The sequence below is a fragment of the Mastigoproctus giganteus genome, chromosome 10 (genome assembly GCF_048544385.1).
Source record: "Mastigoproctus giganteus isolate SK-2022 chromosome 10, ASM4854438v1, whole genome shotgun sequence".
NCBI classification, from domain to species: domain Eukaryota; kingdom Metazoa; phylum Arthropoda; class Arachnida; order Uropygi; family Thelyphonidae; genus Mastigoproctus; species Mastigoproctus giganteus.
Window position 1 is genome coordinate 65,014,987 of NC_143584.1, and position 26,317 is coordinate 65,041,303.

Here is a 26,317-nt window from a genome sequence, read left to right on the forward strand (position 1 = left end):
GTTGTGAAGGCATTCACAATATGAGATATAACTTAAAACGATGCCGTTTTACCAATATTCTGATTTATTCAGATATAGCTATGTATTTCTGATGCATTTGCACTATATTTATACATAGTCTAGACTCCTTCATAGCTTGAGGCTTATGCCCTAAACGCTTGAGTATAATAAAATATTTAAAACCTTTTATATGTATATATTTATAAACTTTTTATTAAATTTAGTTATTAAAATTTAAAACCGGTGCAGGACTTTATGACCATCCTGTATAAATAGAGATAACTTTTTCGAAAATCTGTAGAATTTTCTTGTGATTTTTTTGCCAATTCGTAGTTATGAGTAGGCAACTGTTGGATGCAGTGTTGCCAATTTAGCGGTTTTCCCGCTAGATTTAGCGGAACTGCTTCAGATTTGGGGATTAAAATATGTAATAGTGGTTTTTTTTAGCGGAATGAGTTTAAATGTAAAAATTTAAAATATGCTTAGCATTTTATATATTTTGGAAATGTAAGATTTAAATTAAGAAATATTTATTTAACAATATACATATTTCATAATTGAAATGTTTTATTGATATATATCGTAAACATAGCAGGGATATCTTATTTAATAGTTTTTTTATAAAGCGAAGAATCGGTTTTATATTATTCAGGGATCCCCTGAGGGGAACCACATGGGATCAATACGTAGTTACACTCGCTGTCAAACGATATGACCGTTGATCCATAGCTTTAAATTGTTGAATCAAATCTATAAATGTGGAAGAAATTCTAATGAATTAGCCCCACCTTTTTTCGAAACTGCGAAGGAATGCCATTGGATTATTTTTCTTCGTCGTAATTCAATCATCTGGAGAAACAAAATTATAGCGATGAATAACCTCATCATGGGTATAATTAATGTCTCGGTAGAGATCTTTATATGCAGACCATCCATCATTGATGATTCTTGTACCTGACAATATTCTCTTTCTTATAATTGATAATAGAGTTTTTTTTTTTAACTCTATTTTCTACCGGAACGAAAAAAAAAACATCGTTTGGTAATTCTTTCGAATGCACCAAAAGCCCATTGTGTTCCTATTAGTCGTCCTCTATTATTTTATTATTAGCCATACGGTGCAAGGAAGCTTGCTGCACCAGCCGAAAAAAAAAAAAAAAAAAAAAAAAATTGAATTATTGAGAGAGAAGTAGAAGGGAATTATCAAGAAAGGGAAGACGACTATGATATCCATCTCAGGACCCTGGGTAACCCAAGCCCATACTCACCAGATGGGAGTCCCTGGATTTTATTATATATTTCTTTTAAAAAATGCTGATTCATCAGTTTCAACTTCGATAGTATTCCATTTTCTGAAATCCCCCTAGTTAACTATCTTAATCAATTCTTAATCAGATCTTTGCATTTTCCAATAACAGTGTTAATTTTATATTTTTTATTGATATTTAAATCAAGAGCAATGCAATTTGAGACCAATCTTAGCACCAGAAGTATAGAAATAATAAATTTTGAGATAACGCTAATGTGCTATCATCAAAAAATAATTTATGTCTAATACTCTTTGTTTTACTGCAAGGTTTCTTACAATCCCATCTAAACATATCAGTTTTACATTTACTTTTTGTTAGCCACATTTCAAGTTTGGAAACTTCACCAAAAGCTGTACTTTGCAAAATGTGATTTTTCGTCAACCAAGAAATCAAGTGATTAATATTGCCACTGCATAAATTCATCAACTCCGTTAAACGGTAGTTGTTATTTTTGACTTCTTCCTCAGAATAAACTGCATTTGATATGCAATTTGGAGGTTTCTGTCTGGACATAATGTAGGGTCTTAAAATTTTTATGGCGCCCATTAATAGGATTTAACCCAAATGAAAATTTAAAAAGTTGGCGGGTTAAGTGTTAAAAATAGCGGATTTTGAGCATGCGCCTAGCGGGAAGTATTATTAAGAGTTGGCAACACTGGTTGGATAATTCGCGGAGAAGCATTGCGTTATGGTTGTAGGTGAATGATGCAAATGCAGTCTCACAATAAAACCGATGACTTATGCAGATATTATATTCTCTCATCCATGTGACAAGGTTTTTTTTTTAAGAATACATAACCGCCTTTATTGTCTTAGAAATATGGCTTATAAGTTCGCAACTGCTCATTTAAAATTAGACAAAGGAATGTTTAAAGCTTTTACTGTGTTATATCCGCGTAGTCATGCCTTGAAACGACGAGTAAGTTGATTAAAATTATAGTAGTAGATTTTAAATTGGTTTTCCGATTAGCTAAGAGTTTGTTAATCATGGATATATTCTTCATCTGAACGCAGTTCTGATTCTCGTTTTGGGAGAAAACGAATTGCATTCTGCTGGCTTGTAGGTTACTTCGTATTCACTTGTCATTTGCTTATACATTTTTTTTTTTTTTTTTTTTTTTCAAGCTAGCTAGTGTGTGAAAGTTCACTTCAGTGTTTGATGGTAGTTACCTCTTTGAGTAAATCCCACTTCAGCACACTGTGATCACTACCGACTAGTGGTTCCTTTATCTGCAAATTCTTAATGCATTAAGAATCGCTACTGATAATCAGATCAAGAGTATTACTCCCTCTTGTTGCCTCCCAAATATGCTGATGTAGAAAACAATCATCCAATAAATCCACAAAAGCCTTGCTAGTGTGTGAGTGACCAACCCACAAATTCCAGTCGATATCTGGGAAATTAAAATCCTCCCCATTATAAGACTCTGATTTACTGACCCACTATTTCCCTGTACAGTTTCTTATTATACTCATCAGAATCATTAGGAAACTGTACAGGAAAATAGAGTGGGCCAGTAAATCAGAGTCTTATAATGGGAGATTTTAATTTCCCAGATATTGACTTGAACTTTGGTGTGCCAAGAAAGACTTAAGTTCTGCAAATTGCAGCACCTGGAGAGTAGGCACCTGTGAGTTGATCTGATTGAGGTGTATAAAGACTTGAAGGGTTGAGCAAGCTGAATGCTGATGAGATCCTTCCTCTTGCCCAGATTAAGAACCTGAGGGGGCACAGATTCAAAGTGAAGAAAGGCAGTTGTAGAGTAGATGTGCAGAAATTTGTCTTTAGCCAGCGAGTAGTTGATTGGTGGAACAGACGTATAACTTTTGTTGTGCAAGTTGATAGCCTAAATAAATTAAGCCTGAGCTGGACAGCCATTTGGAACGAATGGAGGGATGAAATGGGAGGTTTTTTTTTTTTTTTTTGGCTGATGCTGCATGAGCTTGCTATCTTGCATCGTATGCCTCTACTAATGCTAATTTTAACTTTCCAGATATTGACTGGAATTTGTGGTTTGATTGCTTGCACACTAGCAATGCTTTTGTGGATTTATTGGTTGATTGATTTCTTCAGCAGCATGTTAGGGAGGCAACTAGAGGGAGTAACACTCTTGATCTGATTGTCAGCAGTGATTATTCACACATTCAAGAATTTACAGATAAAGGAACCACTAGGTAGTAGTGATCACTGTGTACTGATGTTGGATTTTCTTTCATAAAGGTGACTACAGTGGTCTCAGATTTTTTTTAAATTCTATACAGTGGGACCAACTGATGATGATGTGTTACGAACAGCCAATTCTAAATGGGGAGCATTCAAGCAAGTATCTTGGAAGCTACTAGGCTTTTTATTCCAACTAAGAAATTCAGTTCTAGGTTTAGGCCCAAATTGATATCAAATGAACCAATGAGACTCGTGGCTGAGAAGAAAAATGCATGGGATGCATATAAATTGTAAGGTGACACAGACTCCTATGGTAGATATAAGCCAGTCTGTAATCATGTTACAAAGGAGATTAGGTAAGCTAGGGCAAATTATGAGAAATCTTTGGCAAAGGATGCAAAGAAAATCCTTTGAATCCTTTGCAAAGAAAATTCAAACCAATGAGACTCGTGGCTGAGAAGAAAAATGCATGGTATGCATATAAATTGTAAGGTGACAGAGTCCTATGGTAGATATAAGCCAGTCTGTAATCATGTCACAAAGGAGATTAGGTAAGCTAAGGCAAATTATGAGAAATCTTTGGCAAAGGATGCAAAGAAAAACAGCAAAGACTTCTTTACTTATATGAACTCTAAAAAGAAGAGGATTTATCACATTGATCCACTTGATATCAATGGTGTGATGTAGATGATCATTCTCAGATAGCTGCCAAACTAAATGAATATTTTGCATCTACATTTGCACATGAGCAGTTATTCAAGGAGGAGAGGACGAGATATTTATCAAACTCTAACAGACAGTTAAATGATTTTGTAATAACCAAGAGCAAAGTGGAGGAGAAATTGTTAAACATAAGAAAGGCACGTGGGTGGATGGGATCTATCCAGTTATATTAAAGGAGATGGCAAGGGAAGTAAGCAAGTCCTTAGAGATAATTATGAGAGCTTGGTTAAAATAGCATTTCAGGATCATCTAGACAAAACTACAGTAATAATTCAGACACTGCATGGGTTTGTTAAGGGGAAGTCTTGTCTGAGCAGTTTGATTGGATACTATGTTGTGAGTTAGAAAACAGGCCTTTTGCGTTGGGTTGCATATTATCCAAGTTTCTTGCGACGACCGACTAACTGGTTAAAATAAATTTATTAAAATAAAAAAATGATATATACATAAAATAAATGTGATGATAAAGAAGCACTTCGTCTCGAAAGCTTCTGTGTATTTTAACGCTTTTATCTTATTTTATCTGTTTATTTTTTGTGTATTTCATTTATTTATTTTACTAAATTTATTTTAACCAGTTAGTCGGTCGTTGCAAGAAACTTGGATGATACTATGATGTGGTCACAAAGGAGCTGAATGCAAAAAATAATTTTGATTTTCAAAATTGGGTTTCAGGAAGCATTTCATACTGTTGCACATGGAAGACTATTGTACAAATTGGAGCAGTATGGCATTAAGTGCAAGTTGCTACAATGGATAAAAAGATGGTTGAGCGGAAGAAGACAAAGTGGTAATCAATGGACATTAGTCCATAAAGAGCAATGTTATTAGTGGTGTTCCCCAGGGTTCGGTGTTGGGCCCATTGTTATTTATTTATTTATTATTATTTTTTTTTTATTTATTACTCCAAAACAGCCTTACAGAGGAGGAATTTGACAGTAGCAATATAGTAATCCTTCTATTTACAATCTGTACACAATGTCAGGTATCAATATACAATTTCAAATATACAAGATCAATTTACAACATATACAATGCATATCATGCGTTACAAGTGATTTGCATTTTAGCAAAGCTGTGGTAACAGAGAAATTAGTATTTCTAAGCATTTTGTTGTTTTCTTTTCTTGATAGTTCACATTAAGTAGTTGCATTAATTGCTTTGTGTTATTATTCTTATTGTTATCCCTATTTTTTTTTTTTTTTTTTTTTCTAATTGTTATTTCTTATCTTAGTTCATTGAAGAAAAAAATTTTTTTTTTTTTTTGTTAAAGCTAGGTATACCTATCTTTATAGTATTATTATTGTTGTTATTATTAAATTAGTCATTTATTTTCATTCTCTATTAGTTTGATTGTAAAACCTTTGTAGCTCTTTTTTGATATTAATGTTTTCATTTAGGATATCAATGTTGGATTCATTCAGCAATTTTGCAGTTCTGTTGAAGTAATGGAATCTGAGTTGATCAGTTCTGAATGGCTCTTGGGCCAGCATATTTTGTCTTCTCTAGACTCTTGGAGGACAGCTGAAGTTGATGAGGTAGAGCAGCTCGGGGGCATCGAGCTTGCCAGCCACGAGATGCATTAGGAATTTGTAGTCTGCCGCAGCTCTTCTTTGGTAGAGTGGTACAATCCCGAAGTGAATGCACCATTCATTGTAGGATTTTGTGTTCAATTCCAACCTAGATTTGTACACCAGGAATCTGACTATGGATTTCTGAATACGTTCCAGTTGTTTTATAAGAATTTTGGTGTGAGGATTCCAGATTTGTGAGGCATATTCTAGAATTGGGTTGATGATCATTATGCAAGCTGTTTTTATGAGCTGTACGTTGGTGAAATCGAAGCAGATTCTTTTAACCAGTCCAAGGGATTTGGAGGCCTTAGCTGTAGTTTTATTTACATTTGTGTGTTGAAGTTTCCCTTCTCAGAAAACCATACTCCCAAATCTGAAACCTCGTGTATTCTCAATAGCTCATGATTATTAGCTTTATAGGGATAATTAATCTTGTGTTTTTTGTGATAGTCTGTGACAGACATGGTGCAGCATTTGTTTAAGTTTAGTGTTAGACCATTGTTTGTGATCCATCGGGTGATGGTGTCTAGTCCATTTTCCAGTGATTCACAGTCTTGTGTTGTTTTGATGGTTTTGTATATTTTCAAGTCATCTGCATATGAGAGCACTTTGATGTCAACATGTTGCATACAATCTTGTATGTCGTTAATATATACAGCAAAGAGTAGTGGCCCCAGAGGAGAACCCTGTGGGACTCCCCTTTGTATATGGAAAGTGGAGGAGTATGTTCCTTCAAAATGAACTCTGCTTTTCCTGTTTTCAAAAAAGTTAGACATAAGTGATAAGGCATTACTTGATAGACCTATGTTCTTTAATTTGAGGCAAAGCAACTTGTGTGGTACTGAGTCAAAGGCTTTCTGTAGGTCAAGGTATGTAATGTCTATCTGATTATCATTAGCATTAGTAGAGGCATATGATGCAAGAAAGCAAGCTTATTCAGCATCAGCCAAAAAAAAAAAAAAAACCCTCTCCCATTTCACCCCTCCGTTCGTTCGAAATACCTGTCCAGTTGAGCTTTAAATTTGTTTAGGCTATCAACTTCAACAACAAGTGATGGAAGTCGGTTCCACCAACCAACCACCCGCTGGCCAAAGGCAAATTTCCGCACATCTATCCGACATCCGTCCTTCCTCAATTTGAATTTATGCCCTCTGAGGTGATTATTCTGAGAAAGATGAAGAATCCCATTGGCATTGAGCATGCTCAAACCATTCAAAGCCTTATACACCTCTATCAGATCACCTCGCCGGTGCCTAGTCTCCAGACTGTAATTTGCAAAACTTAAGCCTTTCTTCGTAAGAGCAACCCTTTGTTCCATTTACTAATCTTGTTGCCCTTCTCTGTACCCGTTCCAGCAGCTCTACATCCTTCTTGAAATGAGGCCTCCAGACCTGTATACAGTACTCAAGATGTGGCCTAACCATTGCCTTATACAAGGGAATAATCACCCCCTTATCCCTGCTAGAAAAATTCCTGTATATCATTGACAAGACACCATGAGCTACTCTTGCAGCTCGTCTGCACTGCTCAGAGAACTTCATATCTGCCTGCACAATTACCCCCAGGTCCTTTTCATTCTCCACCACTGTCAGTGTAGTACCGCAGAGTTGATACATTGCTCTGGGGTTACTGTTACCCACATGTAGTACTTTACATTTGTCAATGTTAAACTTCATTTGCCACCTCTCAGCCCATCTGTTCAACCTTTCCAGATCCTGTTGCAGCAGCATAGCGTCAGTAGTGTCCTTAACGACCCTGCCAACCTTTGTATCATCTGCAAACTTAGTCATTAAACTTGATATCCCATCATCAATATCATTCATAAACACCGAAAACAACAATGGACCCAACACTGAACCTTGAGGAACTCCACTAATAACATTAGTCCACGTTGAGCAGTGTCCATTGATTACCACTCTCTGTCTTCTGCCACTCAACCATCCCCTTATCCATAGCAGCAATTTGCCTCCAATGCCACACTGCTCCAATTTGTGCAGCACTCTTCCATGTGCAACAGTATCAAAAGCCTTTCTAAGATCCAAATATATAATATCAAAGTTATTCCCTGCATGCAGTTCTTTTGTGACTACATCATAGTATCCAATCAAATTGGTCAGGCAAGACCTGCCCTTAACAAAACCATGCTGCGTCTGAGCTATAACTGAATTCTTGTCTAGATGATCCTGCAGTGCTTCTTTAACCAGTGCCTCCATTAATTTACCTGGAACAGAAGTTAAACTAACAGGTCTATAATTACTTGTGTCAGCCTTTGATCCTCCTTTGTGAATTGGGGTTACATTTGCACATCTCCAGTCTATGGGTACCTCCCCTGAGTCCAAAGAAGCTCTCATAATTATGGCTAGGGGTTTGCATACTTCCTTTGCTGCCTCCTTTAATATAACTGGATAGATCCCATCCACCCCAGGTGCCTTTTTTATGTTTATCCTCAACAATCTCTCCTCCACTTTCCTCTCAGTTATTACAAAATCATCCAGCTCACTGCCAATGTTTACTTTACCTACATCATTCTCCTTCCTGAATAACTCCTCATGCGTGAATGTAGATGCAAAATACTCGTTTAGATTGTTAGCCACCTGAGCAGGATCCTCAACTGTTGAACCATCAATATCCAGTGGACCAATCTGATTCATCCCTTTCCTTCTCGAGTTCAAGTATGTAAAGAACTCCTTTCTGTTTTTCTTTGCATCCTTTGCCAAGGATTTTTCGTAGTCTGCCTTTGCCTGCCTAATCTCCTTTGTGACTTGGTTACAGACCAACTTATATCTATCATAGGCTTCCATGTCACCCATTAATTTGTATGTATCCCATGCATTTTTCTTCTCTGCCACATGTCTCATTAGTCCATCTGACATCCATTTAGGCCTAAACCTTGAACAATATTTCTTAGTTGGTATGTAAAGCCTGGTAGCCACCAAGATTAGTTCCTTGAATGCTTCCCATTTTGAGTTTGCTGTTGGTAACATCATCAGTTGGTCCCACTGTATAGAATTTAAATACTGTCTCAGACCATCATAGTCGCCTTTACGAAAACAAAAACCCTTCCCTTTACCTCTGATGGTAGTTACCTCCTTGAGTAAATCCCACTTCAACACACTGTGATCACTGCCACCTAGTGGTTCATTTATCTGCAGGTTCTTAATGCATGAAGAATCACTACTGATAATCAGATCAAGAGTATTGCTCCCTCTTGTTGCCTCACGAACATGCTGATGTAGAAAACAATCATCCAATAAATCCACAAAAGCCTTGCTAGTGTGCGAGTGACCAACCCACAAATTCCTGTCAATATCTGGGAAATTAAAATCCCCCATTATAAGACTCTCTGATTTACTGGCCCACTCTATTTCCCTGTACAATATATTATTATACTCATCAGAGTCATTAGGCCTATAGCACACTCCTACTCTCAATTTTGATTTCCCTATGCTTATGTCACACCAAACTGACTCGACACTGCCCTGTCCATCAATGTCAACTGGCTTCACTTCCTTTGACTTTGTGTTTCTTAATTAATAGCATAACCCCTCCTCCCCTCCTGTCCTGTCTATCCTTTCTATATACATTGTATTCCCCAAATTCCAGTTCCGCATTACTTATATCTGTGTGACACCACGTCTCTGATATCCCAACAATATCTGCCTTTGATGTTTTGAGCAATACCTCAAATTCATCAAATTTATTTACCAAACTCCTAGCATTGGTGTACACGCAGGTATACATGCACCTGTTTCTATTCTTAGCTACCCTAACACAACCCATGTGTTTACTTGTAACGCAATGACTACCAGCAGTCTCTGAAATATCCTGCATCTTGTTTTTCAGACTTCTGCTCATTTGAATAGAAGCAGTGCAAGAATCACTTCCACCTCTGCCAGTGGCTACTGTTAATCTATTAGTCCTTGTATCCCCCCCAACTAGCAGTTTTCCGACCCACCTAACACTGCCTCGACAGCATCAGCAAAAATTCTTGCACCCTTTCTATTTAAGTGTATCCCATCCCTGTAGAAGCAATCTCTCCTGTTAACAAGTACAGTCCAGGCTGAAAAAAATTCTACCCCTTATTGTCATTGTCAAGGCTAAGTTTTATGTCATGTTCAATGGAGAGTAGGTTAGTCACAGTTGATCTGCCCATTAGGAAGCCATGATGAATGTGGCTGAATTTATTTTTCATGAAGGAGCAGAGTTGAGAGTAAAGTAGGTTCTCAATGATCTTGCTTAGGGGATTAGATTTGTGTATGGGTCGAAATGAGGAAGGTGTGTTTTTAGCCCCCTTTTTAAAAAGAGGGGTGATAGTGGTTTCCTTTAATATTCCGGGGAGTGATCCCTTATTGAAAATGGCTGTGATCAGATGTATAAGTTGTTGTTGCAATACAACAAAGCAGTGTTTCCAGACTGCCATGGGGAAACTGCCGGTGTTTGTGTCATAACTTAATTTAAATTTGTTGAGGGTATTCAATAAAGTCTCTGCATTGACTTCAAATTGTGTCAGGGTATTACTGAAATATGAGGAGGGAGAGGTGTTATCAAGCTTACTGCTGTGATCAGCTTTTTCAGTATATAGTTCACTGTAGAAATTTGCAAATTGATCTGATTGAATGGTCTCCATTTTGTTCATGTTTTTGTGTTTTTTATAACCCATTTTACAATGCTTCCAGAATGGACCCATATCATGCCTGTTTAGCATTGCATTCTGTAGGTTAGCTAAGTGATTTTGGTAAGCCAAATTGATACTGTTTTTTATTTGCCTTTGTAGATTGGAGAACTGAATGTAAATGTCATGTCTCTGTGTGTTTTTGAAATTGATGAACATTTGTTGTTTTTTCTTGAGTAATTGAATGATTTCTTTTGTGAACCACATAGGAAATTTATTAGTGTTTGCCTTTGCATGGCTCTTGGGTGTATAGTTTTTGATAATTAGGTCTAAGTTGTTGTACAGCATATCCAGAATTATATCTGGGTCTTGACTCCTAAATAATGGTTGCAGTTGACATTTAAGATTTCATTTCTTATTTTGTCCCAGGGGGCTCTCCTAAAATTGAAGGAGCATTCCCTGACTTCATGGCTGATATATTTGGTCTTGATATCAAAGTCAAGCAATAAGGCTAGATGATCCGAGTGGAAATAATTGGGAGTATAGTTAATATTTATGTCAAAATTTGTGAAGACCAGGTTTAGGAGTTTCTTTTCTGTTGGGGAGTTTGCATTTTTGCTTCAGGTTGAGTATAAAAACATATCTTTCAGAAACTGCAATAGGTGGCTATTTTTATTGTAATGGTCTTCCTTGCCCAGTCCATGCTCAAAGTGAGTGTTGAAGTCACCTAGCACTATTGTTCTGACATCACTCCTCGAGGAGATAAGAATGGGTTCAAGTACCTTCTCAAGTTTTTTTAAGGTGTTAATTTTAACAGGTGGTGGTAGGTAGATTCCTACCAATTGCACCATTATGTTGCCAACTTTGGCTTTGATGTAAATGCCCTCAATATCTTCTAGGGAGATCGTTTTTTTTATATTTATCAATGATATTGATGAATGTATATATTAAGCTTAATGTCAAAGTTTGAAGATGATGCATAGGTTGGCAGGGTTTGTTAATGATAGAATGCTGCTTCAGCAGGATCTGGAGAAGTTGGGCAGATGGGCTGAGAAGTGGCAACTGAAGTTTAACATTGACAAATGTAAAGTACAGCATATGGGTAGCAGTAACCCCAGAGAAATTATTATTGTTATTAGCCATATGGTGCAAGGAAGCCTGAGGCTTATTCTGCACCAGCCAAAAAAAAAAAAAAAAATTTGAATTACCCAGAGAGAGAGAGAGAGCGAGAGAGAGAATTCTCTCTCTCTCGCTCTCTCTCTCTGGGAAGAAGAATGCTAATATCCAGCTCAGGACTGTGTGTGTGTGCCAAGCCCATATTCACCAGATGTGAGCCCCTGGGCATGTACCAACTGTGTGGTGTTACACTTGGGGTTGGAGACCTGTGGGTAATTGTGCAGCAAAGTGGAGGAGAAATTGTTGAAGTTAAACATAAGAAAGGCACCTGGGGTGGATGGGATCTATTCAGTTATATTAAAGGAGGTGGCAAAGGAAATTGCCAGAGTAGGTCATGGGGTCTTTACAATGATATACTGGAATATTTTTATCAGGGATAAGGAGGTGATTGCCCCCTTGTATAAGGCAATGGTCAGGCCACACCTTGAGTACTGTATACAGGTCTGGAGTCCTCATTTTAGGAACAATGTAGAGCTGCTGAAACGAGTACAGAGAAGGGCAATGAGATTGGGGAATGGAACAAAGGGGTGCTCTTAACGAAGAAAGGCAAAGTTTAGCAAATTGCTGCATCTGGGAAGTAGGCACCTGGGAGGCGATCTGATTGAGGTGTATGAGGCCTTGAATGCATTGAGCAGGCCCAATGCAAATGGGATTCTTCCACTTGCTTAGATTATAAACCTGAGGGGGCATAAACTGAAATTCAGGAAAAGTCAGTTGTAGAATAGATGTGTAGAAATTTGCATTTAGCCAGCGGGTAGTTTATTGCTGGAACAAGCTTCCATCTGTTGTGGAAGTTGATAGCTTAAATAAATTCAAGACAGAACTAGACAAACATTTATTCCAAATGTTTGTCTAGTTTTTGGCTGATGTTTAATAAGCTTGCTTTCTTCCACAATATGCCTCTGCTAATGCTAACATTGCAGTTTCAGTACCACCATGCTCTTATCACCTGATCGGCAACTATCACCTCTCTGCATCATGTGATCACATGTGGTAAGTTCTCACCTCAAATGCGTCTTCAATCGTGCAGTCTTCAATCCTCGAATATGGCTAGATACTGGGTGATTTGTTCTCAGTTAGTAGTTGTTCTCTGTGAGATTCATAATTTTTGTGCAGTGTTTGTTTCTTTCATGCTAGATTAATATGCTTTTTCATTCTGTGCGGCCGACTGGGCTAGCCAGGTGTGTAAAGTGCCTGCCTGGCAACCCAAAGGTCGCAGGTTCGAATCCCACCTCGGGCTTGGATCAGAGTAAAATGCAAAAACTTTGGGAGGTGCATTATGGCCACAGAAGCCTATGCGCCAACAACTAACAAAAAAAAAAAAAAAAAAAAAAATCATTCTGCGAATAGTTCGGATGACTTCTGTTACGCACGTGGAGAAGTCACATTAGATTCAAAAAAGTGTCCCTTAACTCGAGCCACACATGCTGCACTACCTGTTCATAAAATTTTAACTTGAGGCTGAATCAAATGACACATTTGATGCCTTTTGCAGTGCCTGTGATATGGCGGGTGCCAACAAATCATGTCAGATTGTTACTTCTGTATGGGGCCTCCTATTAGAAAACTATTAGAAAAGGGATGACGATGAAGAAAAAGTGGACAGTGACGTACCCAAATACACTGTCTGCAATTTGTCCCGTGCCTCATGGTGAAGTATAGTGGGCCCCCTCTTAGTATTTAGTATTAGTAATGGCCACATGGTGCAAGAAAGCCTATGGCTTATGTTGCACCAGACAAAAAAAAAAATAAATAAATAAATAAAACAATGATAAAAAAAAAATAATAATAATAATAAATAAATAATAATAATTAATAAAAGAAAAGGAATTTAAACCTATCATCCTATGCGCTTCCCTGACCCGAAGGTACTATCCAGATGACCTTTAAATTTCACCAAACTGTCAGCTTCTACCACCCATGTAGGCAACTTATTCTAGTAATTTATAACTTGCTGGCTAAAATAAAACTTCCTGCCGTCCAATCTAAACATTTCCTCCCCGTAACTTGAATTTATGTCCCCTAGTTTTAGCATCATTTATAATCTTGAAAATTCGTCCTCCTTCATTTTACTGATGCCTCTCAGAGCCTTAAACACCTCAATCAAATCTCCTTTAAGGTGTCTAGTTTCCAAACTCTGCAACCCACATATTCAAAGTCTTTCTTCATAAGGATGCCCTTTTGCTGATCTCACCAGGCGAGTTACCTGTCTTTGCACCTTTTCAGTATTCCAAATGTGGTCTAACAAAAGCCTTATATAATGGGATTATCACCTACCCTATCTCTACTTGCAAGAGTTCGATAGATCATCTATGATATTAATCTCTTTATGATATTAATCTGTTACAGAGACTATCATATTGTGAAAATATAATGTGAACTGAACAACAACTTATTTTTGATAATTCGTTCCAAGACTTCGGAAGTTGAAATTTTTGCTATTTAACTAAGCTATTTATCTCCTGCCTGCCTGGCAACCCAAAGGTTGCAGGTTTGAATCCCACCTCGGGCTTGAATCAGAGTAAAATGCAAAAACTTTGGGAGGTGCATTATGGTCACAGAAGCCTATGCGCCAACAACTAACAAAAAAAAAAAAAAAAAAAATCATTCTGCGAATAGTTCGGATGACTTCTGTTATGCACGTGGAGAAGTCACATTAGATTCAAAAAAGTGTCCCTTAACTCGAGCCACACATGCTGCACTATCCTAAAAGATATTTTTCTAAAGCACATTTCTGGAGCTCACTAACATGAAACACTAAAAACAATTTGCAGTTTTGTGTTTATTGGCTTTTCTGTTAATGTAATCTATTATAAATGAGTAGTAAACTCTATCTTATTGCATTTGCAATAATACTGTTAGCCAGAATTCTGTGTATTTTTAAATTATTATGGTGAAATATATTGCCCCTTCCCTGAAATGTTCAATCATAAAAAAACAAATTTTCAGAATATCGTTCCTATTTTTCTCCTCTTCATTCCTATTTTTTAAGCTATGTAAACTTATTACTCCGTATCTCACTTGCACATATCATGTTGGTTGCAATTTGCATATACTGTGTTCTTTGTTATTGAATTCTTATTTTTTTTTATTTTAAATTTTACAACCCAAAATAAAAAAAAAAAAAGTCGATGAACAGAAATATCAATTAGTTTTTTTTTTTTTATGTGAACCCCAAACACGAGAGGTATTAGAACCTATAGTACTTAGTACTGTGCTTGGGTTGGAGGTTGAGAAGACGAAAGAAGATACTTGTTGACATTGGACTTGAACTTCTGTAGATTGTAATTTTCAGGAAATATGTATGAAGGAAGGTTGTTCCAGAAAACAGCAGTTGAATGAATAAATGAGGAAGATGAAAAGTTGGTTCTGTGGGTTTGAAGTTGGACAGTAAATGGATGCTGGCTGGTGGCAGCACGTGTTCGGACTGTTTTGAAAGAGAGAGCAGGAATTATAGAAGCCAATTCAGAAGAACAGTGCCCATGGAAGTATCTGTAGAAGAGGCATGCAGCAGAAACAGTACGTCTACGAGAAAGTGAGTGGAGAGACTCTGTTAGAGATGAATCATTAATTAACCTAACTGCCCTCTTCTGAATGGAATCAAGAAGCCTGAGAGAGGTTTTGGGGGCACCACCCCAGATGTGGGAACAATATTCCATGGCAGGGCGGATTTGCGATTTATACAGAGAGAGCAGCTGTTTGGAAGAAAAGTAACGCCGAGAATGAAAGAGAAAATCAAGTTTTTTAGATGCAGAGGAAGCAATATTTGTAATGTGCTCATGCCAAGAGAGATTAGAAGTCAGGGTAATCCCCAAAAGAGATATATCATTTTGCCTAGAAATCGGAGTGTCACTAAAGATAAGCATAGGAGCAGAAGAATCCTTTTTGCGAGATATAAGACAAGACTGAGTTTTAGAAGAGTTGAAATCAACTAAGTTGTCTTTGCCCCACTGGAGAATTACCTGAAGATCGGCATTTAAGGAATTGGTAGCAGATTTTCCAGAAGTTGAAGCTGATTGAGCAGGACAAGGTTTCTCAAAATGGAAAGTGGAATGCAGTGTGCTATCATCGGCAAAACTATGGATAGGATTTCCAGTCAATGGAAGAAGGTCATTAATATACAAGAGGAAAAGAGTGGGGGAAAGAACTGAACCTTGGGGGACACTGGCATTAGTGGAGAAGATAGAAGACAGAGAGCCATCTACCATCACCCTAAGTGAGCGATCGGAGAGAAAACTGGATAACCAATTACTAAAAACAGACAGTTGGCAAACCATAAGATGGAAGCTTGTTTAGGAGACCTTTATGCCAAACACGATCAAAAGCCTTTGAGATGTCAAGAGCAACTACTTGTGTTTCACCGAACCTTTCCATTGAATTAGTCCATAAATGGGTAACATAAGCCAGAATACCACCAGTGGATCGACACTGACGGAATCCATACTGGCGATCGTTGATCAGATGGAAGGTTTCTAGGTAGTTTAAGAGTTGGCAGTTAATTGATTTCTCCATTACTTTAGAAAGAGTAGAAGTAATTGGATGGGAGGGATTTGTCACCCTTTTTAGGAACTGGTTGGATATGAGCAAATTTCCAAGCAGAAGGAAAAACACGTTTGGAATAAGAAAGTGAAAAAAGGCGGTAAAGAATAGGAGTAAGTTCAGGAGCACAGGTTTTGAGAACAAGTGGAGAAATACCATCAGTACCTGGAGCTTTCTTAGCATCGAGATTCATCAAAATCCTTCTGATATCCTTTTGGCGGTAGACCACAGGAGGCATTGAATGGAGCGTGTTGGGAATGGTGGGAGGTGTTTTACTAAGATCATTAATACACGAGCTGGAAGAAAAACGGGATGCTGGCAGGTCAGCTTTATCCTTGGCTGAAGTGACAACAGAACCATCTGGTTTGGACAGAGGTGGGAGCAGAGATGGACAAAAGTTGCGGCCAATAGCTTTGGCAAGAGACCAGAATGCTCGGCTACCATTAGGGCAAGAAGCAAGTTTTCTACTCTTAACCTGTTCAAACTCTAGTTTGGACTGATTAATAACTGCTTTACAATTGTTGCGAGCTTTGGCGTAGGCAGAAAATGAAACTGAAGAATTAGAAACAAGCCAATTACGATATGCAACATTCTTCTCTTGAACAGCCTTTGCACATTTATTGGAAAACCAAGGTTTAGATAAAGGACGAGATTTTAAAGTGGAGTGTGGGATAAAGGATTCCATTCCTGCAAGAATAATTTCACTGACACGATCTGAGCAAACGTTGACATCACAAGTTTTGAAACAGTAATCTGACCATGGAAAAGAAGAAAAGAAGTCTCGCAGGTCATCCAATTTTGCATTCTTGTGATGCCAAACAACACGAGGTTGGGAATAGCCATGAGATAAAGGTTCCATTGGAGAAGTGACAATCACCAAGTTGTGATCTGAAGTGCCCAAAGGACCTCTCACTTCGATCGTGTACTTAGAATGGTTGTTTGTAAGAAAAAGATCAAGCGTATTGGCTGTATGATTAGGATTGTCCAGTATTCTTGTAGGTAAATGAATAATCTGTGCTAGGTCATTAGTAATTGCAAAAGCCTCAGCATCTCGACCTGCTGGGTCAGTTGTGAATATTAAAATTACCAAGGAAAATTACCTCACTGTTAGAAAAGTTGGACTGGAGAAAGTCAAGTTGCAAAGAGAGGAAGTCAAAGAGCTCCAAGTGATTAGTGGAGTTGGGAGAACGGTAGAGAGACAACAGATGATTTTGACACAATGAGGTAGAGAGATTTTAAGCCAGAGAAGATCAAAGAGAGGAGATTCCAAATTGCCAAGTCTCTGACAGGGAATATCAGAACGGACATATGCACAAGTACCACCTTTGAGGCGAAAGGAATCATGCAGCGAATAATTTGGGCATCTGAGATGAGCAGTAGTTGAATCAACCGATAACTGAAATTCTGTCAGAAAAAGTACATGGTGTTTAGTAGACTGCAAGTGGAAATGGACATCATTGAGATTAGAATTGAGACCACGTATATTTGTGAAATGAATTGGGAAGTGCTTGGGAGGTTTAGATCTTTTCGCAGATAAGCTTGCTGTATTAGTTTGACAATTCGTGGTGTATTAAATAGTAAGAAAAAGTGGGTGGGACGTGCTGTATGAAGTAATGAAATTTTTAGATATGGCGTACACGTTGTAAGAATATACCCAGATCCTTGACATAACGTGGCCTCGACAATGCTCCCTGCATACACACTACTCGGATTCCCTCCAGTCACTATCTGGCAGAGTAGAGGTAGCAAGATTATACACTAGCTGATCCAGAAGCCTCCTAGAGAGTTACCAATAGGTTCGGTCCGGTGTACTAACTAGCGGCCAGCCTGCGAACACCATTCGCAGGCTGGCCGCTAGTTAGTACACGCTAGTTAGGCTGGCCACAGCATCTTACCACAACGTTCATCATAACCTCAAAAGTCATCAATCATACTGCATGATGGAAGAGATAGGGAAGGGTTGACCGGAACTTAGCTCTAGAGACTAAACATGGGTTCCACCACTTCAAGCCTCCAATAAGCAAAGTTGTGGTATTTCACCGGTTGATGAGAGTCATCTACCACCTAGTTCTGCCTGGTAACATAGAGGGGCAGCGTTCCTTCATGTGGTGTGGGCACCACACCTCAACCCCTGCTTACGTTGGTTCACACCTGGGTGGTCGCCCACCATGTACTTGTGCATGGAGGTTATACCCAGGATTATTAACAGTCCCCCCATTGTGAAGGTGCAATCAGAGGATTTGGCTGTCACAGACCGTCTGGACTTTGCCGAAATTGGGTCCACTTGACTTGATTGTCACCCGAATATCAGTTCCATCAGCGTTTTAGACTCCCAGGTAGCAAGTACAGCTTGTCTGGCATATCTGAGAGAATGTCTGTGACAACCTCAAGGACTAATGCATTGTATGCATTAATTAAGCTATGTATGTTAGCATAAATTGATTTGTATTTTGCTAATCTGTGGAAAATATTCTTCCAATTTTCATGTATCATTTAATCTTTTAATTGGTAGGGTAAATAACTGTAAATTTGTGCTTTATATCTTTGCTTTTATTGCCTGTAGCTAATATTCCTCCTATTTTCATTTATTAGAATTGCTGTTAAATAAAGTTAAAATTCAATTCGCAAATGTGATCACAATGGCTGGCACTTACTATGTATCGTATAGTGAATGGCATTTTATTAAGGAGAATTAATTGTAAAGTGATTTTATTGTACAGTGAGCCAATCGTAGAGCTTGGGTCCAGTGTACTACCTATTCCTGAGCCACTTGACCATTTTCTTTTACACTGATGAAGACAATGATTACACAAAGAAGTTCAGCAGCTATCTCTGTCATGTGATCCACCATTTTGTCTAAACTGTTATCCTTCTGATCCACATTAGATCACATAAAGTGAGCTTAATGACCTCATCAGGGATCTCAAACTGCCGTAGAATAAGGCAGAGCTTTTGGCCTCGAGGCTACAGCAGCAGAATCTTTTAGATCATTCTGTGAAAGTAACAACATTATGTACTCTAAATAAAGACAATGATAAATCCTATCAAAGAGAAGGTGAATTCACTGTTTGTAAGCATGTTGATGGCCTAATGGCAGCAATGAACATGAGGCATGTTCCCGAAGAACAGAGACTATTTACAGATGCTTCTAAAATAAGAAATGCTGCCTTCAGTACCTCTTGCAAATGCCATCCACAAAACAAATATATGCAAACATGGAAACCATTCTCTTCGGCATATACTATCAGAAGTATGAGTGGCAGATATGTGGTGATTTAAAGGAAGGCAATCACCATTTTATTAGGACTACTAAAGGGTTACACTAAGTATTGTTGCTTTCTCTGTGAGTGGGATAGTTGTGCCAAGAATATGTACTATGAGAAGAGGAGTTTGCCTCAGTGAAAATCATTAACACCTGGATTGAAGAATGTAGCATTTGAACCTCTAGTAGATCCAAATAAAGTTTTTCGTTCACCACTCCACATCAGACTGGGGCTCATGAAAAATTTTGTGAAGGCTTTGGAAATGAAAAGTCACATACTTGTACGATGTTTGCACACAAGACTTAGTACAGAGAAAATTGAGGCAGGCATTTTCATTGGATCACAAATAAGGCAAGTTTTCAAAGATGAGCAGTTTGAATGTGTCCTTAGTGATAGTGAGAAATCAGCGTGGAAAGCCTTTAGAAATGCTTCGACTAGTTTTCTAGAAAATGTTAAAGCTGGCAACTACAGGCGGTTTGTGGAAGATCTCATTACTTCTTATGAAAAACTGGGGTGCAACATGTCATTGAAGATGACATTGTGAGTCATCCAGCTGTGAGTGCATTTCTTGCACTCACACCTGGATTTCTTCCGGCCAAACTGTGATGCGGTCAAGAAAGAACATGGTGACCATTTCCCTCAAGACATTGAAGCGATGGAACAAAGCTACAAAAGCAAATGGAGTGTTGCCATGTTAGCTGATTATTGTTGCATGGTGAAAAGAGATGCTTCCTAAGCTAAATACACGTGAAAGGCGAAATGGTCCCTTGTTTGATACAGGTATGTTTCTAGCTACATCTTACTGCCATAGGGTGACCATACATCCAGGTTTCCGAGGACATGTCCTCTTTTTTTAAGGTGTCCTCAGACATCCTCGCGGGTTTTTAAAATTTGTCCTCGTTTGTCCTAGTTTTTCTATTTACAACTCAAGATTTACATTCACTTTAAATTTTTACACCCTCTGTATTCATTTAAGCATCACTTATAAGAATGTGAGTGATACCCAAACAAATTATGGTACACACAGTACGGATACTTTTCTATTATATCCACCGTGCTGTGCTATTGTTGGGTTTTCATTAAATATCACAGACCACACGTGCTGTCATATCTACGTCAATGGAGAGCGTTATAGCTTACGTGGCCGTCAATAGATAGTGCAGAAGTTACGGTGGCTATAACAGAAAAGTGCATAGTACGCACTATCGCAGCAAAAACATCGATAATATCAAAGTATCGTTTTATGTTTTTGTCTCTGGCAAGTAGGTGCTACTGTTTTTCAAAAGAAAGCAATGTATGGTATGCAGTATTGCTGCAAAAACATGGGAAAAAGGAAGTGCATAGTAACTAATGAAATGCTTCAAGAACATCCTTCATTCAAGAAAGGTAAAACTAAACATGATGTAATCTGTATCATTTGCAATAGTGTTATTTCTGTTGCAAATAAAGGAAAACTTGATTTGAAAGACCATCTGAACACTGAAAAACATAAGCGTAACACCAGATGTGCATCAGCTTCATCAAATGTTTTGGAAAAATTTATTGTACCTAACAAGGATGTTAAACTCATCAGAGCTTCTGAAGGCGTGGCATCGTATCATACAGTAATGCATCACCAATCATACCGCTTGCTGGATTGTTGGATTCCGCCAATGAAAAGAATGTTTCCTGATTCACATATTTGTCAAAAAATGTTGTGTGGCAGGGCTGAGGCTGGTTAATGATAGTAATCAAGGTATGCTACTCTGTAACACCTTGTTACAGACATCTTGTTACAAACAAGATCTACATTACATCTTGTTACAAACAAGATGTATAAAAATTAGTCAGATGGGCTGAGAAATTGCCAATTGAAGTTGGCATTTGGGAAGTAAGCCCAATTTATCGTACGAATTGTGTGGTACTACATCAAGGTGATGGAAAATGAAAATGACCTAGGGGTAATTGTGGAGTTAAATATGAAGTTCTCTGAGCAGTGCAGACAGATTCTCAGTACAGCTCATGGGGTTTTGTCAATGATATACAATAATTTTGCCTGTAGGGATAAGGAGGTGATTATCCCATTGTATAAAAGGCCATGGTCAGCCCGCTTCTTGAGTACTTCATACTCAATCTATTCAACGCCTTAAACATCTCAGTCAGATCACCCCGCAGGTGCTTAGTCTCCAGAAGCTGCAATTTGCAGGACTGAAGCCTAGCTTGATAAAAGCACCGCTTTGTACCCCCTCACCAATATCATTGCACTTCTCTTCACCCGTACCAGCAGATCTATGTTACTTCTTAATGTGGGCCCTCTAGACCTGTATACAATACTCCGGATGCGGCTTAATAATGAATGGCCAATTCATTATTAGGGATAATCACCTCCCAACTAGCAAAGTTTCTGTATATCATTGACAAAACTGTTCGTATTTAATGATACTGTACCATAGTTATAGTGGTTTTATTATTATTATTTTTTTGATAGTGGTGTACATACACCTAAACGCTATGAGAAACAGGAAGTGAAAATTCTGAATTAGAAACATGAGTGGGATGAGAAACCAAAAACATTGTCAGATATTTTGTACAGTTTAAATAAACGTGTTATTAATGCTTTGCCTATTATTTTATATGTTGGTAAATATGTGATATAATAAGTTTAATTAAGTATAAGTTTGGTAGGGTGGCTACCCTACCAAACTTATACTTTGGTATCGTACTCCTACAATACACAAAAAAAAAAAAAAAAAAAAAAAACAGTTCCAATATGATTATCATGTTTGTTTTTTTGTTTTTTTTCCCCCTTGATTATTTTTCGAAATTCAAGTGTGAAAATTCTTGCCTCTCCTTTTCTCTCTAATGAGCACTTACGTTTTCTGAAGCGTGCTCTCTCTCTAAGAACTGCAAAGCACACCAATCGAATCGAAGTATAGGGATGATAGATTTATTAGTTTCAGACACATCTTTATTAGTACTAAAGAGAGCTCGGTCTTTATCAAAACAAAACATATTTTACTGCAACCTGTTTAATCGCCTATAAGACTTTGGGGCAAAGTGTCTTTGCAGCGGAAATGGCTATGAAGTACATTTCTCAAGTACATACTAGATAATTACGATTAAATTTCGGTGCTACTTTATGTGGAAAAAGAATGGATGACTTTCATCAACCGGTGAAATACCACCACCTTGCTTATTGGAGGCTTGAAGTGGTGAAGCCCATGTTTAGTCTCTAGAGCAAACATCCGGCATTCCCCCCCCCCATACTTCTAGATTCCATTCAGAATAAGACAGTTAGGTTAATTAATGACTGCTCTCTAACAAAGTCTCTCCACTCACTGTCTCATAGACGTACTCTTTTTGCTGCATGCCTTTTCTACAGATACTTCCATGGGCACCATTCTTCTGAATTGGCTTCTATAATTCCCACTCTCTCTTTCAAAACAGTCTGAACACATGCCAACATCCATTTACTATCCAACTTCAACCTCACCTCACAGAACCAACTTTTCATCTTCCTCATTTATTCATTCAACTGCCATTTTTTGGAACAACCTTCCTTCATATGTATTTCCTGAAAATTAGTCTACAGAAGTTAGTCTAATGTCAACATATATCTTCTTTCATCCTGTCAACCTCCAACCCAAGCTTGGTACTAAGTACTATAGGTTCTAATACCTTGTGTTTGGGGTTTTCATAAAAAAAAAAAAAAAAAAAAAAAAAAAAATAGAACTCCCCCTCGCGAAACTCCAGCAAGCAACGTCACAGTATAGCGTGTGTCGTTCCTGATGGAGAATAAGTGTTGCGACAAAGCAGAGATACGAGAAAGCATATCATATCACCTTGAATATGAAATTTTTCTTCAAGTAAGAGGAGCAGGGTAGGGATTGACCTAGCATCAAAGGCTGCACTTATGTCGAGATATGTAGTTGCGAGCTCAGCTCTTTGTTCGAATGCCGAGCAGATGCTTTCAGTGGTAGCCACCAAATTGGTTAATTAATTTCCTGGGATGGCATAGTGGATGTCAGGTGGTTTCATCCGGAGGATTTGGAAAGTGATCGTGTGTAGCAAGGCCTCTTTGAGAGAGTTTAGCAGACTGTAGGAAATGGAGATGGGTCTAAAGTGTCTGACGTGAGTGGCAAATTGGTTTTTAGGGATGGGATGCACTCTGTATTTATTCCATTGTGGTGGGAAGTAATGATCAGCAAGGCATCTGTTGTAGATCAAGTGAAGAGGATCTAAGATGAAAGTACTCAAAGATTTGATCATAAATTTCGGAATTCCATCCTTCTGAGCAGTGGCTGTTGGGTGAAGGGAATTGATGGCTTGTGTGGGCTGCTGCCTCGTGATCTGCATAATTGCTTGGACACCTTAAGGGTGTTCGTAGTCATGCTGGAGAGTTGTAGATGGGACTGCTGTTGTATTTGAGAACCTGACAATGTGTTTGAGCTATTCTTGAAAGTCAAGCATTTTGACTGGCTTCGCAATGTGGAGCAGCATAGAATGGCTTTCCTTTTCTCACAGTGTGGTCTAAGTTTTCTTGGATTGCTGTTTTTTTTTTTTTTTTTCTGATTAAAGTGGGCCCTGGCATGGGAAAAGGCAATTCTGTCCTGACTGTTATTTGAAAGCTTCCATTTCTCGTGTAGCAATTGTTTTTCTTTAAAGCTGTTTGTTGAGGTCGGGAGTCCATTACAATCTGGAGTGAGGAGTCACTGTTACTCTTTTGGTGGCAGCATAGTCAGTGATGGATTTGATCCAGTTGAACACAGGTGTCACTGTTAGGCTGGCTGAAGTTTCAGTCAATGAGGACATCCCAGGGAATGCAGGATGCTGCTTCCCCACAGAGTTGAGGATTAAGGTACTTTGGTGCCGTAACATGCATGACTATTTTTTTTGTCAGGGATGTTGAAGTTAGGTATCTCCAATAACTATGTCAAGACTATAGGCTGGTGATCTGACTGGAAGAATGCGATGGGATCGTCATCAGATGTGCATGATGTCGAAGCAAAACTAGATCCAATGGGTTCAATCCCCTGGTGGAATTCTCAATTTTCCGTGTCATGTCAATAGATTTAAAGAACTCACAGAGCCTGACAAAGAAGAGATGACAGTTTGGAGGCAGGTTAAATTTGCCGCAAACAAGGTGTGCAGACGGACAAAGATGGTTAAGGAGCCGGTTCCTCAGATTTTCAATGATTTCAGTTGTTGGTTTGTTGGTCCTGGGGGAATATACCGTATTACCCCATGTATAAGACGCACCTTAATTTTGGGGCCCGAAATTTGAAAAAAAATGTATTATATAAATTTATTGAACTCACGTTTTATTCATCCTAAAATTCATACAACTCATCACTGTCAAAACTCCCATCCATTAGCTTGTCCTCATCTGTGTCTGATGACGAACCATTGTCTTCATATATTGCCTCGTCCTCAGTTCCATCTATGGCATTTGAAATGCCACACTTCTTAAATGACTTGACAGCAATTTCAATCTTGATATTATCCCAGGATCTTTTCACCGAGATATAAACTTCTCCTATAGTTGGTTTCTTCACTCTTCCTGCTGGTGTCAAATTGTCCCCAGAAGACTTTATCCATTGGTTCCATTCGTCTCTCATGGCAGCCTTGAAGGGTTTGTTAATGCTGACATCAAGTGGTTGGAGCTGGGATGTCAAGCCTCCAGGTATGACGGCAAGTTTTGTTTTTTGCTCTGCAGCAATCTTCTGTGTTTTTTGTTTTGTGTGCCCTAAACTGATCAAGCATCAATAGGGCAGGTTTGCATAAGAGCCCACCTGGTCTCCTGCTCCAAACTTTCTCAAACCAGATCTTCATCCCATCCTGATCCGTCCAACCCTTGTCATGAACGTGGACAATCACTCCTTGAAGAATGTCTTCTTTTGACATTGTTTTGCGTTTGAAAATCAGCATAGGGGGCAGCTTGGTTCCGTCGGCACAACAAGCTAGAACAACTGTATAATGGCTCTTTTCATGTCCACTTGTCTTCACAGTTACAGTTTTCACCCCCCTTCTTATCAACAGTTCTGTTACTTGGGACTTTGTCCATATTTGCAGTCTGTCCCAACTCAAACTGATGTGTCTTCCGATATTGAATGACAAAACGATGAAATTCAAGGACCTTCTGCTCATAGCTTTCAGGCATCTTTTGGGCAAGTCTGGTGCATGTACGCATGCTTAGTACATTCTGTTTCATGAACCTGAAGCACCAATTGTGTCCTCCTTTGAAATCAGTAACTTCTTTTTCATCAGCAGTTCTTCTTGCCTCATGCTGAACCATCTTTGTGGTCACAGGTATTCCAATTGCCCTTTGCTCCTCAATCCATATCTTCAATTCCCTCTCTAAATCAGGCCATTTTGCTGACTTGCCTCTAATGGCCTTCTGCTGTCGCGTTTTCAGTAGGGTTTCTTCTTCCCATAGCCAGTCTCTGATTGTTTTCTCAGTTGGAGGAGGACCAACCTTACGTTCAGCAGCATGATTTCCATTCACTTTTGCAAACTAGATCACTTTTAACTTGAATTCAGCACTGTACGGAAATCTTTTCTGAGCCATTTCTGGGCAGAACGTGGCAAAACATAACCTAATATACCGGTAACAAGTGTGAAACAATGAGCGCAAAGACAAGCACGAAAAAGCGGGAAATGCAAGTAAAAAAAAATCTACAATCACTGTATAAGACGCACTCGGTTTTTAGACCCCAAATTTTTCAAAAAAAGATGCGGCTTATACGTGGGGAAATACGGTAAACCGAAGCGATAGCTATGTGTCTGGAGTGTAAGCGTAGCGAGAATAATATAATTGCTTTCGTCGCCTCTAGAGTGCTCCCTGGTGGCAGACAGCATGTGGTAACCAGCAACAGTAGAACAGAAAAGTGTCTTGATTTGTTGAAGCCATGTTTCTGCAAGGCACAACGTCGGTGGCCTGAGAGAGAAAGATCTGTTCAACATCCTCTAGTTTATTC

General features: G+C 38.5%; 1 protein-coding gene across 2 annotated transcripts in view; it reads left to right on the plus strand.

Annotated features, from left to right (window-relative positions):
* The first annotated feature begins 1,969 nt into the window (after positions 1-1,969).
* Afg3l2 (AFG3 like matrix AAA peptidase subunit 2) overlaps positions 1,970-26,317 on the plus strand; it is a 641,759-nt gene continuing 617,411 nt past the window's right edge. For both annotated transcript variants that reach the window (XM_090383564.1, XM_090383565.1), the window contains exon 1: positions 1,970-2,229. In XM_090383564.1, the coding sequence (XP_090239690.1) occupies positions 2,044-2,229 (186 nt within the window). In that variant the 5' untranslated portion in view covers positions 1,970-2,043. The remainder of the gene's footprint in view (positions 2,230-26,317) is intronic.